The 14,917-nt window shown below is 36.8% G+C and overlaps 1 protein-coding gene across 3 annotated transcripts in view; it reads right to left on the bottom strand.

Moving 5' to 3' along the window:
• Positions 1-14,917, bottom strand: part of CSMD3 (CUB and Sushi multiple domains 3) — a 604,683-nt gene that overhangs the window by 154,735 nt on the left and 435,031 nt on the right. For all 3 annotated transcript variants that reach the window (XM_005150930.4, XM_005150931.4, XM_031050517.2), the window contains one exon: positions 8,745-8,939. In XM_005150930.4, the coding sequence (XP_005150987.2) occupies positions 8,745-8,939 (195 nt within the window). The remainder of the gene's footprint in view (positions 1-8,744; positions 8,940-14,917) is intronic.

Raw genomic sequence — 14,917 nt, 5'->3', positions numbered from 1 at the left:
CTGTTACCATACAGCTACACTTCAGGATACAAAAAAAAAAAATCCATAATTAAAAAGGTTTCAGAGAATACCTGAAAATAAGTAAGGTTTTGTTGTGGAAGATATTTTCCTTAAAATAATGTTAAATCAGAAAAATGCTGTTATAAATGCAACTTCTGAGTGAAACATCAAGAACATGAGATCTGAAAAGAGACACTTATAATTTAAGATGGACAATGATCTTGCTTACTATTCCTACAGTAGGTTAACTAACTGCTATGTGTAGCCCAGTCAAAATGGAAAAGAACATTGAATTTAATTTTAAAACTATGCAGTCTCTTAATTGCAGTTTTTTCAATTCCACAGAACCCTCCCCTAGTCTTCACTGTGACAGTCCATGTGAAGATGACAAAACTTTTGCAAATAATGAAGTATGTATAAGTCTCATACATGTAACTATCAACCTACCCCACCTAATAAAATTTTCTTTCAGTTGTATGGGTTACTGAAGTCTTATTAAACAAGCGTGAAGACCTTCGGACTGTTGCTCGATATTAAGTTAGACATATGCATATTTATCAGGTATAGCCACTGCAGACGACTGGATTAGTTTATTTAATTCCAGTAATTAATTAACTGACTTACCTTGATTACTGACTGATACTACATAATCCTACCCTACTTCAGTATCTTGCAGCTTTTGGAAAAGATGTATTTGCTTATCTGTGTGAATAAATGGCAAGGATTTTTTTTTCCTTCTAAGAACAGAATACCGTGCAGGCACCCTGCCTGTTCTAGAAAACCTTCAAAGAAAGACACGTACTTATGATGTTAACACTTAATACAGAAATAAGCATATATTTATTTAAACTAGTCCTAGATGATGTTTTTCCTCTCCACCTCAAAATACATGATGGAATAACATTTTTTAAGAAAAAAACCCAACAAACCAATATTCTACTGGAAAATTCACATATTCAAAGCAAACATCAATATATAATATAGAAAATTAAAAAAAAATCACATGCTTTATTCTGCTTTTTCACCTGTGATTTCTATGTGTTTTTATTGCCAAATTAATACGAAACTGTATGTTAGTTAATTTATACATTTTATCATTTATGTTCTATACTCTATAAAACTAAATTTCCCTCATACATTTCCCTTGCTTATTCATGATGTTTATTCAAACTAACAGTTGCATCTACTAAAACACACAGTATTTATTATACAATGGACATTGTAAAGCCATATTATGAATTCCAAATGTGTATGTAAAAAGTAAGAAAAAGTAGTGCTTGGTGCGAATACATGTATGTGTCTGTACTTATTTTTAATTGTTTTCTGAGTTTTCTTGAATTACTAACATTTACAGCTCATTCAAGTAACATTTTCAAGCTTTCTCTGATATGAAGATAAGAAAGGCTTAAGAAAACCTGAGATTTTAGCTCAATCACATTAAAAAAAAGTATTTTTTATGAAATACCAGCTATCCACATAGCCCTATCAAAAGATCTTACTTTTATTTCCTACTTCCAAAACCATTTATATATTTTACAGTAAACTTGCAGTGGCTTGCCAATGGGAAAATGAGCCTGCTATCTCCAAGAAATGCATGCTGATAACCAAATCCCTACTTAATTACTGCCAAAGCCACTAAATGGAAGTTAGCATTTCTTTTTTTGGCTTTTTGTCTTCATAGTTCTTGGTGTACAATGGCGAAGAGTAATGACTGTGTTCATACAAAACAGTGTCATTAGGGTGAGGTTTCTAATGTAAGGTAAACTCAGACCTAGGTGACTACTCTTACTTTCTCAGCGTTCTTCTGTCTTTCCAGTGCTAAGTGTTTACACAGACAGGCAAAAAATAACTCTACAATCCCTCCAAAATAGTGTTTGCTGTATGCCTTAATATCAAGCAGTATTATTATCAGTGTATTCAAATATACTTCACTATAAGTTCTATTTCTTATGTTGTTGGTCTAAAGTCACACCCTGCTGAGCAAGCAAGCACAGTAAATCCTGTTCGTGCAGTCCGGATGCAAATATCAAAATGTACCTTCTCAATAAGCTCTTTGAATCTGCTTTGGTGATCTTCTAAGAAATCCGTCTCTCTCCACTGACTACGCTGGGAGGAAAGCTTGGAATTGTAAGGAAACTGGCATATACTTGTAAAAAACAGGCAGTGGAAGCTTGGGACCATAAATTCATTATTTGGAAGTTAATTCAGTCACAGTAAAATAGCTCATATTTTTCTTCACAAGTCCTTCAACTGCCTTTTCAAATTTTGACTATTAAGAGCGAAGTTTTCATAATACATAGCATTCGAGTAGCATTTTACACAGACAAAACACAATCCTAATTGATTTAAATTATACTGCTAAACACTCAGTCATGGTCTATGGGACTTTATAAAACAGACATGTTATTCTGACCAAAATATAAAATGATAAATTTTTTGTAAGTAACCAGCATAGAACAATTGCAAGTAAAGCACGCTGAAAAAGTGGTTAAACTGAACATTACTTTAAAATTATAAAATGCAGAAATTCTCATTCACAATAACATTCAACTTCATTAGCTGCAAGAGTACTCTGTGCCTTCAGTAACTCCTTGACTTATTCCTTACACATTTTCAAGTTTTGAAATAGATTAAATAGTGGCCCTTCATATGGTGACTTCAAACATAAGCAATGCCTTATCATTGCTGGATGAAAACAAAACAACTGATGCCCTCTTCCAGCCACACTAGTGTATGAGATCACTGTTGACGATGTTCCAAACACACCCTCACATATATACCATGTCAGTTTATTACTCATAATGGAATGATATTTTTACATGCATAAATGAAATATTAATAATGGTTTAATATTTTTATATACATGTACACTACAATACACTCTATAATGAATATAATTTTTGCTATTTTAAAGGACAAATATTTCCTCTCTACACACTTCCTCTTGCGTCTCTTCACATGTCATTTCATTCTTCACAACTTTAAACATGAGATTATGCAGAGTTAACAAAATAATGGGTGACATTGCACAGTATCATAAGCACAGTCACTCCAAAGGGTTATGGCTTGGGTTGTTTGCTTTTTTATTCCCTACCACGTGTTTTACAAATTTTCCTCATAAAGATTTAAGTGAACTATGGAGTAGTTTTAAATCAAGCGCAAATCCTGTCTTGTTATATGGTGTATATATCAGGAAGTTGGATTCTTTACCTACTCAAAAGATGTACAAGCATGACAGTCCATGATAAAAGTGTATAACATAAGAAAAATAACAGTTGTACCTTGTATGAATGCTCATTTAAGAAAGGTTTCTGAAGTAGAGAGTAAAGAAATCCCATCAGAATGGCCCCTCAATAGAGAAAATCCAAGAGCAGGAAACATAACTTGTTCACATGCCCATGGTGATTAATGAATTTCACTCTATTTTATATAGTCATAATTCAAATGTAAAATAGGAATAAACTTCTTTTAAATAAAACTGTCATGCTTCAAGGGGAGGTGAATGGATCACTACAATTGTGGCATCACCCATACCACCCTTTCCATGTGTTTTAATGCTTTTAGTACATTTACTACTTTAATGGAATGCTGACAAAGGTTGTTCTCTTCACTCCAATGCACAGTAACTCTATCAGTGATTGCCTTCACTCTACTCTTTACACCATAATTACCAACCGTTTAAACTCACGCCATCCTCAAAGTTCCTGGCTGAGGCCCTTTCCTAGCATAAGAAAGATAGACATTGGCTTTCTCAGAATTAATTTCAGATTCATTTTGCAAGATTTATTTTTTTAGTGATTATAAGCTGTCCTGCCTTTGTATCCTCACCATCTCTCTATTTCTCTTCCACTATCATTCAGTCCTCTGCCAACACCAAAGTATGATGGCAATGTTCTTCCCGCAAACTTAATTTTCTGCCACAGATACATTATTTTAAAGCAATTAATCATATTGAGGAACAAGCCTTTTGTAGAGAGTTGCAAAAGCCAGCATCAGCATGGCACATTAAATTAATGAAAAAATTAAAATAATTTAGAACAAAAAATACTTAATAAGCAGTAACTGTAGCCAACCCAAAATATAGTCATTAGTATCTATCTACAGTATCCTATAATGACATCTAATCCTGATCACAGTCACACTTCATATATACATTCAAGCTGTTCTATCAAAAGCAAGCAGTTTTGTGTAGAAATGCATTTTGATTATTTTTTTAATCAAGACAAAAATGTTAAATACCATAGATGATGGTTGATGAATTTTAGGTTTCTAAGAACTGTTTTGTGCCTTTCAGTACCTTGTTTTTAATTGCTTATATATGGTACTTGAGGATTTGGGAGTACAATGAAGCATTCTACCTTTGTATTCCAAAAAAAAAAAAAAAAAGGAACAAAAAATGTTAATGAAAGCTACAACTCATCAAAATATTTACATCCAAAATACTATAAACACATAAAAAGTGTCTTCACTCTCACATGTTTAAAATAGATCATGACATGACAGGTCTGATTGTTCTAACATGACATTATATTTATTTATCCATGGCAAACAAACATCACTCAAGAATATATTTTTATCCTGATCCTTAGTCTTTTATCTTATGCCTTAGTCTTTTATCTTATTCTAGTCTTACATGTTGTCAATAATGTTAAAAATTATGTAATAGTACTCAGTTTGACTGTGATTTATCTTACAAAAAAATCGGCTGACTAAAGTCATGGTTTCAAAGGACCACACTGATAACCATGTTAGAATCAGAGCTTCACTGCATAGAAAGTGCATAAAAATGTGACCTATGAAACCTCTAATTAAGGAATCAATATTGAATGATTGAAGAAAAAGCTGTCAACATTTAATATATTACAAAATAACATATATTAAGATTAAGCTTTTCTGTGCAGTCTTCCATCCTAAAATTTTTCAGGTATAAACCTGATCTGAGTTACCTCAAATATCTGTGACTATTTAATACAAATAGGAAAAAAATCATATAGAGGAGCATGAATTACTACAAACTAAAATAAGAGCTACTGTCAGTGCGTACAGGAACTTCCTCTGACATTTCAGCTTTCAGGAAAAAACTTATTTGGGTGAAAATGAGGCTGTAGGCATCCCTTTTTGCAGCTCCTAACAACACAAATTGTTCTCCAGACCATATGACAGTAGACGAAACATGTAGTTTAAAGACCTCCCTCCTTCCTCATAATGCACATGCATCTATTTTTTAGCATGGTCTTTAATCACTAAACCACCATGACTACAGTATGCAACTGTGCACAGAAGACTGGGAATTAAGATTGTTTCAGTTGTAAATAAGAATGTTATGGTTGCTTTTAAATATCATGGTATGTAATTTTCCATGAGAAACCACAGGAATTTTTTGTTTTCTTTTGTTTGAAAGACAAACAGTACATATAAATATTCTGAATATTGGTGTTTTGTTCTCCCCCCCCCCAAGGCAAATAAACCACAGGCAGCTCATGACATATTTGAGATTGTTAGACATATCTTTCAGCTGGAAATATTTTGAAGCCTGGATTCAAATATTTCCACTAAACAACAGATTGAGCAACATAATGAAATGTAGCAATATTTTTAGTGACCAATAAATTATTTCTTCTGGTAGGAACTAAACTTTTACACTCATGTCATAAATGTGATTTGCGACTACAGGGTTTTGGGTTTTTTTTTATTCTGTAAACAATTATTTCTTACCAAAAATTTAAAATTAACTACAGTGGGTGAAGGAATTATTAATTATCATCCCTGTCAAAGTAAAATCACATCTGCATAGGCTAACTACATCCTATTCTTAACATCCACCATGAAGTGGCAGATAGCTCATCATATTAGCCCGGACAATATTTGCATGTGTTCATAAAAGAATGAAGCCAATGATTTGGTTCACTTCCCACACTTATTAGAGAGGCTCAAGGTCATTTTAAATAATGATTTCAACCAAATGCAAGTCATGTCTAATGCACATAGACTAGGTCATGAAAAATACTTAGTGCAGAAAGGTACAATTACAAAAAATACTAGCTTTCTTGCACTGAGTAGATTTTGGAAAAATAGCCTTCTACAATCCTGAAAGCCTCTGCTCAGCTTTTATCTAACTCTAAATTCATGAGCTACTGATTATTTGGGTCTATAAATACTCACATTCTCTAGGTATACACATTTTCCAAGAAAGCAAGTTTTGTCAGACTGAGGAATTCATCAACCAGTTCATGCTGAAACCTGACCAGACCCAGAATATCAACAAATATTTCTTATGGAGCTTGACATTTTCAGAGAAAGCTTAAAGCCATACCAAACGGTTGCCCTTAATTTGCCTTTTAATTCTGAATGGAGAATGGTTTATTTTCCCCCACATTTTATCTAAAAGGCTGGACTTCAGAACAAGTAAGACCCATAACTCCTTTCTCCACGTGGGCAATTCAAACTCACCTAACGTTTCTCAGGAGTATGTCTTAAGTTATATCAAGGTGTTCAGTATGGCTATAGAGATGGTACTCTACTGAGATTCTACTCTTCAATGAAAATACCCATATAAATTACAAAAAGAAGTGTTTTTTTTTAATTTCTCCCTTCCACTTCTCTGACCTACTTAGCTACAAACATGAGCAAAATGTGGATTCTCAGTCATAATACTCCTTCATATTCTGAGATGAGGGCGCAAAGACAGAACACCTGACTGTGGTACTCAGTTGCTGTCTGGGTTTAAACCATGGCAGTAGGTGAGACTGCTGGTCAGAATGCAAAATTTAGTTCTAAAACTATTTCTACCAGCTCAATGTAACTGAAAGCTAGTCAACTGACACCATCTTTCTCACAGCTGTATAAATGGTTTGCTTTTCTTAAGCTAAATCCCCTATAACAGGGAGTATTGATTACATGGTAAAAATATACTATAATAAATCACTTCAACACATGTACAAATTTACACCAACTCTGAACTGAGTGAAAAGAAAAATAAATGAAAATTCCAAGGCTAAGTCACTTTCTGGACCTTATTCTGTGGCATAATACTCTAAAAAGTGTGGGATTTGTCATCTTTGAAATAAGGCCTTGTTCATCCAGGAAAGAAAATGGTTCAGTTAGAATTAGTGACAGATATCCAACAACACTTTCATTACAAGATTTTTTTTCCTATTATTAAAATGACAGTCCTCCCAAGGAAAACGGTCTTCCTTTAGTGAATGTCAAAATAGATCGAACTTGAAGACTGCTAAGCAGATTATAAGTGAATAGACACAATTATTGCATCATTAAAAAAGAAACTACTTCTCTTTTGATGAAAGATCTTCCAAAAGAAGGAAACATTTTGTTTCTTATACACAACATTCCTCACTGACTGCTATCCTCTCCTTTCAACACTCATATTCCATTTTAAAAAGAGAAAGAAACATCTACATTCCATTGCACACAGTCTACAAGTCTGAAACACTTCCAAGAGTTTCCTAGGGCAAATTTTCCAATTTGATGCTACCAAATTTTGTTATTCAGTGCTATGATGGTTTTGGTGGATAATGAAAATTCTAAGTTCTTCAAATGCTTACAAAATTGGTTATTTTTTAATATTTGAATGCTTATATACCTTTTTTATTTTATTTTTACTCTACCATCTAATTTGCAAAAGAAATTTAAGTACTGAAATGGGTTGCCCAGGGAGGTTGTGAATGCTCCATCCCTGGCAGTGTTCAAGGCCAGGTTGGACGAAGCCTTGCATGGCATGCTTTATTGTGAGGTGTCCCTGCCCATGGCAGTGGGTTTGGAACCATATGATCTTAAGGTCCTTTCCAACTCTAACTATTCTATAAGCACACAAAAAAAAAGGAAATCCACACAATAGTTAAAATATTAAAATTGGAAATTGAATTAGCAGGGTTTTTTTTCGTCTTCAAATTATGAAAAGGAATTGAAATTAACATGGTAATGAGGAGATTTTACTATGATAAATAAAATATTAGTTTTATGATCTGGCATTTTTGTGTTGTTCATAAATATCTGGATAGATGGGGAGGGTTTGTGCTCAATCTTACAGGTTATGTGAAAAGAATATTGTTTTGTTTTTTTCTGAAGTGGCTATCAATTGCTGGCAAGAATTGCTGGCAATCAGCAAAACAAATATGGAATCTTTTAAGAGTTTAAACCCAAAAATGCTTACATTTGAGATACTGGTATTATAACCAAAGTCAGGGGATTTCTGAAATAAGTGGAGTTTTTCATAAAAGTCTGAATGATTGGATCTTTGGTGCATTTCAACGCTGAATTTTCCTAAAGACTATAGGTTAAATGTGCAGGTTAAATGTTAAATAAACAGGTTATATGCAACAGGTTAAATGATGCAGTGTTGTATATACAAAATGCTTCATCTACGTGGTTTAAAAACCAGTAGTAACAAAAAAGTAACATCCAGAGTATACTTCATGCTATGTTTAAATACATATATATCACTATACTCTGATGTAAATTTGCTGATTCAAGAATACAAGTTGGCATAAAGGATGGCATTACTATTAACCTCTATTTACAATATTAGCTTGTAGCACTGTTTAGCCAATATTATTAAAACCTTGGGTTGTTGAATGTTATTTTATTAAGTATATAATTGAAAAGGACTTTATCTTAAAATGGAAGTTTATTAAAATGGCTTAATCTAATTTTGTACCTGTTTCTTCAATGTGACAAAGCAAGAATAATAACAACAGCAACTATAATAAATGAAAAATTGCTCTTACCATGACAACTGGGTAGGGCTCTATTCCACCCAGGTCTTCCATCATCTCCCATGATACATGTTAGTGAAGAATATCCTTGAAGTACGTAACCTGCATCGCAGTAATACGTGACAGTTGACCCCAGTTTATAATCCATTCCAAGTCTTGTTCCATTCATTATATTTCCAGGATCAAAGCAAGACTCACGCAGCTTTGCTATAGCAGAAAAAATATGCAAACTTAGTTCTGAATATAATCCAAAACATTAGAAATATTTTTCTGCAGTTTCCTTGAGGTCATCTTTGAGCATCCTGTAGACACACAATGTTCCTTCCATTCTACACCAAAGCCTCTCTCTCCGTTACTATATAATGACCAAAATCATCTCTTCTATATTTTTTGTAGACAATTCCCATAGAGCTCCATAATGAGAATTATTTTGTTCCAGAATTCACTGGGACCAAAGATTTAGTTACATAGTTAGATGAAGTTAGAAATATGGACACTGTTCCAATAGATAAAACATATCATAGTTTTAAAACTTTGGTCTGAAAACTCTGAAGTGGTAGAAACCAATACAAGTAGTTTGTTACAAAATAAAAAGTATCCTAATGAATGTCTTCAAAATTAATAAATCGCAAATGAATATCTATATCCATTCAAATGATATACTGACATATTTTGAAATACAGGTGAGAATTTTCCCTCACAAGATGACAAAGCATACAAATACTACTTAAAATTTATCTCCTTTTGTTGTTGTTGTTATTTAGAGCTATTGTTTAAAAATATTGAAATTCAAAAAAATATAAATATGCTATTATCTTTGCTTCCATGTTCCTTCTATAACATGAATACCTGTATGCTTAATATCCAAGACCTAACAAACTCAAAAAAAATAACCTCTCATAGTTTCTAATGAAGAACATTACTATGCAGAAGAGGAGAAATGACATAAATTCCAGAAAAATTTGTAGTGTTTCCAGTTAGGAAAGAAAAAAAAAAAAAGAAAAGAACAAACAGAAAATGCACTATGACATGGTAGAAGCCGAAATGAAGCAGATGATGTGCTGTCAGGATGGCATTTGAAGTAATTTCTTTTATGAAGCAGAAGACAGAAATTACAGATTTTCTTCTTTACCAGTTAAGACTGTTGTGGAGAAGATCAATAGGAACACTTACTATTTTCTGAAAGATCAGTGCGTACTTTCTAATACATCAAAAGAGGTGTTATTTTACCACTCTCTCACACACACATCCTTCCCCCTCCCTAGGCAGTATGGGGAGGAGAAACAAAAGAATGTAAATCCCACAGGCTGACATAAGAACAGCCCAATAACTAAAATACAATATACTACTGTCGTGGTTTAAACCAAGTCCCCCAACTCCCGGAGAGTTAGGAAGGAGAATCCAAAGAATGTAGCCCCCACGGATTGAGATAAGAACGGTTTAATTGCTAAGGCATAACACAAACCCCCTACTGCCATTCACTACTACAAATAATAATGATACAGCAAACAGCAAGTGAAAAGAATACAACACCCCACCAGCCACCGACCCATAACTCACTCCACCCTGCCCGGCCGAGCACCATGTGCTCCCTCCTCCATTTTTCTCCAGAGTTCTCCCCCTCCAGCCTTCTCCTACCCAGTATGCATCCTGGGCATCACGTGCTATGGTATGGAATACCTCATTGACTAGCCTGGGTCAGGTGTCCTGTCTCTCCTTCCTCCCAGACTCCCCCTGGCTGGAAAAAACCTTGAACAAAAACACCCTCAAAACATGCTCAAACCATGACATTATCCACCCCTTATTCCATACCATTCACGTCATGCCCAGATCCCACATTTTCAATACACCATCACTCTTAAGTCCACCCCTTGATCATGAGACATCTCTAAGTTGCATCTCTGGACTGATAGCCTGAAGTATCTGGGCCCACCAAAATCATTCACCGTCCCCTTCAGCAGTTCTACAGCTTGCTGCTGGGGACTCCATACAGCTGCCTTCCACCTCCAATGCTTCCAAAGCACTGGAGGGGCCCAGTGGATCAGATACCCGGCTATACTGTCCCACATGCCCTGCCACTCATGACTGTCCAGCCTTGGGAACAGTCTACTGGTGCTCCTATGTACTTGTCTAAACTTAGACAAGACCCAGACCTGACTCTGCTTAACTTTTGGGATCAGACAAAATGGTTGTGGATGGAACACACTCTGTGTGTGTGCCACCATGCCGAAAACCATCACAATCAGCAGGCAGGTCCCAAGGGCACGCAAAAGCCATTCATAACCGTCAGAACTCTCAGATGATGCTGCTGCACTTGTCACTGGGGCTGATGTAGCTGCCCTGCTTGCCAGCTCTCCCACTATCAGCTTCTCTTCTCCCGAGTCCAGATCTTCCTCCTCTGCCTTGCTGGGAAGTGCTGCCTGGTCTCCTGTATCCTGCTGGGGCTCGGCGGGTGACTTCCGGGGAATATTCTCGGATGCTGCGGGGTTCGGAACGGCGGCAGGACTCGGTTCCTCCTCTGCCTTGCTGGGAAGTGCTGCGTAGTCTCCTGCATCCTGCTGGGGGTCGGCGGGCGACTTCCGGGGGACACTCTCGGCCGTCGGAGGGTCGGGAACGGCCGCAGGACTCACCCCCCCCACCGCCTGATCCCCCTGCTCAGCTACCGCCCTGCTCCGCTCCTCCCCCGCCTGCTCCCGCTGCTCTGCCACAGCCGTTTGGCTCCCCGTGCCGCTCTCCCTGGCAGCCTCAGCTGCCGGCAGCTCCCGGGGCCGCTCCTTCCTGGCTTCACGCAGCTCCACACAGACGACGACGAGGATAAGGACAAGGACGGCGAAGAGCAGCGGGACGGCCTGGTACAAGTTCAAGTCCACGGCCACGTCCATCCCCCCCTGCTGCCGGAGCCCCACCGTATTACAAGCCTCCGACACAAACACATCCAATCCATACACCAAGTACCCGGTAAAATCCCGAAACAGCGAGATCCAGAGAAAAACCTCTAAGAGCCAATAAATCAGCATTGTGACGAGAGACCATAAATCCGCTCAGATCTGTTCTTATCTCAATCCCTCGGGCCCCACGTTGGGCGCCAAAAATGTCGTGGTTTAAACCAAGTCCCCCAACTCCCGGAGAGTTAGGAAGGAGAATCCAAAGAATGTAGCCCCCACGGATTGAGATAAGAACGGTTTAATTGCTAAGGCATAACACAAACCCCCTACTGCCATTCACTACTACAAATAATAATGATACAGCAAACAGCAAGTGAAAAGAATACAACACCCCACCAGCCACCGACCCATAACTCACTCCACCCTGCCCGGCCGAGCACCATGTGCTCCCTCCTCCATTTTTCTCCAGAGCCCTCCCCCTCCAGCCTTCTCCTACCCAGTATGCATCCTGGGCATCACGTGCTATGGTATGGAATACCTCATTGACTAGCCTGGGTCAGGTGTCCTGTCTCTCCTTCCTCCCAGACTCCCCCTGGCTGGAAAAAACCTTGAACAAAAACACCCTCAAAACATGCTCAAACCATGACAACTACCACTACTACTACTACTACTACTACTACTACTAAGGGAAATAACAACTGGAGAGAATATAAAACTAAAAGGGGAAATTAAAACAAAACAAAACGCAACAAAACCCCCACAAGTGATGCACAATACAATTACTCACCACCTGCCGGATGATACCCTATCTGACCCAGGCAGCGATCAGTCCCTTCCAGGTAATTTACCCCAGTTTGTATACTGGGCATGACGTGCTGTGGTTTGGAATACCCCTTTGGCTATCCTGGCTTCTTCTGCCCCTCCTCACTGACAGAGCATGAGACACTGAAAAGTCTTTGATCTGGGTAAGTGCCACTTAGTAACAACTAAAATATTGGTGTGTTACCAGCACTGTTATCAGATTAAAGCCAAAACACAGCTCTGTACCAGCTACTAGTATGAAGATTAACTCTATCCCAGGTGAAACTACGACATTAATCTACAGAGTATGCCTCTCACATGTAAACCAGTATAATAGTAATAGTTACATCACATAGTTAATTGTTAAGAAAAGTTATTTGATACCTACACTAATTCACATAGGTAGTTGTGTGGCACCTGTAACATCTGCCTCCTGTTCTGAATGGTAAGTTTTCAAAATACCATGTGACATTGGAAAAAGAAAGGCTAAAACTTTTATAACACTCATTCAGATTTGGATGGAAAATCAAAAGTTAAAAGATAAAATTTACTAGAAGGTCAAAGTTATCACATATATTAATATTTATTATGTAGGCAAATCACACTTTCACTTGAGAAGTCTGGCAGACCTGAGGGTAAACTAAAAATTCTTTCAAGTCCAAATTCACATATAAAAATTAAAAAGAGAGAGAAAGAAAAAAAGGGTGATCTAATTTAGGACTATAACACTTTGACAATTGCAAGGATATATTGTGCTTTCTTCTTTCTTCTTACTGAACAGATATTAATATATTTGTATTGATACACAACTGATAATGTGAGATTACCACTCTGGTATTTATGATAAGAAACTTATATTTCATAATTCTAGAAGGTTCTTGGATAGAGTAGAGATTAGTACTACATGAGAAATTAAAGAGAGAAAAAGATAAAATCATCCATTATGTCTGGTGCATAAATCAAAAAATAAGAAAAGACAAGATCTGTCACAGCACAAATTTTCTCTAGAGAAAACTTACAGCCCTGTAATTTTCTTTTTCCCAAAGGTACAGTTGTGACAGACTCCTGAAGTTGCTGACTAAACAGTAATAATGTCACTATAGAAATACAGTTTGTTAATAACTAGTCTGAAAAAGTAAAGCCTTGAATACTTAGCACCTTCAGAGTACTCTGGCAAATCTGAAATAGCTGCTAAGTGAACTTGTAAAGAAAGTCAGTGTACTACACTATATAAGGAAAAAGTCAAATGTAGCAAAAGGATTCGTCAGGTCAAGCTGAGGACTTGGGGGGGGGGGGGGGAAGAAGCCAAAAAGAAGACAGTAGTAACAAATTTGTAAAACGTAAACAGAAGTGCTCCCAGGAGACAGGAGGAGAAGTTCTTTAGCATCAGTGTCATATTGCTCCAATTGAAGAAATTAAGACACTGATGACCCCTTAGCCTGTTCCCTTTCTTTCCTAAGAATACTAGTATCAAGTTGAAAACAAAGAAGGGCAGTGGCAGATTTAGCAGAACAGAGAATATGCTGGAGAGTGTATGTGTGTTACAGTTTTAGCTGTATTATTATACAGACTTTTTCCATAGTTGCATTTTTAAGACATTTTCTATAATAGGAATGAAATAAAAAGAATCATTTCATTAGGTAAGATTGCAGTTACAGTAACATTATGTTTTTTGTTGCACATACTTTGTGCAAATTCCTTTTGCCCATAAAAAAATTTTGAACAAGCTTCAAGAAGAACAGTAGTTACATCTCTGGTAACATTCGCATACTACTGGATCAATTAAGGCTTCTGAAATACAGGCTGAAAACAGGTAGCAATATGAGCTACGGTAATCTCAAGTTCAACAAGGAAGTCTCTTTTAGCTAATGTGGTAATGATGCTCAAATCCTCTAGAAAACTAGTAGCCCTGTGAATGAAGAATATAATTGAAACCCAAGAGAAGCAGGTGCCCAGAACCTGATGGTTTACTACTCCATCCATAAGTCTCAAAGAGAACACAGACGTAATAAGCTTCTTAGAGACAGTGTTACAGACATACCTAACTATAGCAAATATTCCATAATTATTCTTCAGAGCATGTATTAGAACTAACAAGCTGTTCTTCCATTATAAACTAGAAACGAAGGAAGGGAGGAAAGGAATAACAAAACCCAACCAGAAACGTGATTATAGACCAGACCTGAGATATGAATGAGGTCTGAGATTTGTATCTGAAAATTACGGCCTGTCAATGGAGCACAGTTTGAGTACTATTGCCATTTTAGATAGGACAAGAGTAGTGTAGTCCAATGTGATCACCTGGATAACAGTGAAATCTTTTAGTATGTCTCACAGTTTACTCAGGGATAGGAATCCACTGTTTACCGCCTCGTTTACAAGTTCTGCCTTTTTCTCACCTCCTCTTCTCATGATGGCCCTGCTTTAGCACAGCCTGCCTCAACCACTTCTTCCTCCTTTCTCTTCATAGTAGGAGTTTCTTTTCTTAGTAAATGACGT

This window comes from Melopsittacus undulatus, chromosome 1, assembly GCF_012275295.1.
Source record: "Melopsittacus undulatus isolate bMelUnd1 chromosome 1, bMelUnd1.mat.Z, whole genome shotgun sequence".
Lineage (NCBI taxonomy): Eukaryota > Metazoa > Chordata > Aves > Psittaciformes > Psittaculidae > Melopsittacus > Melopsittacus undulatus.
This window is presented reverse-complemented; position numbering and strand designations above follow the sequence as displayed.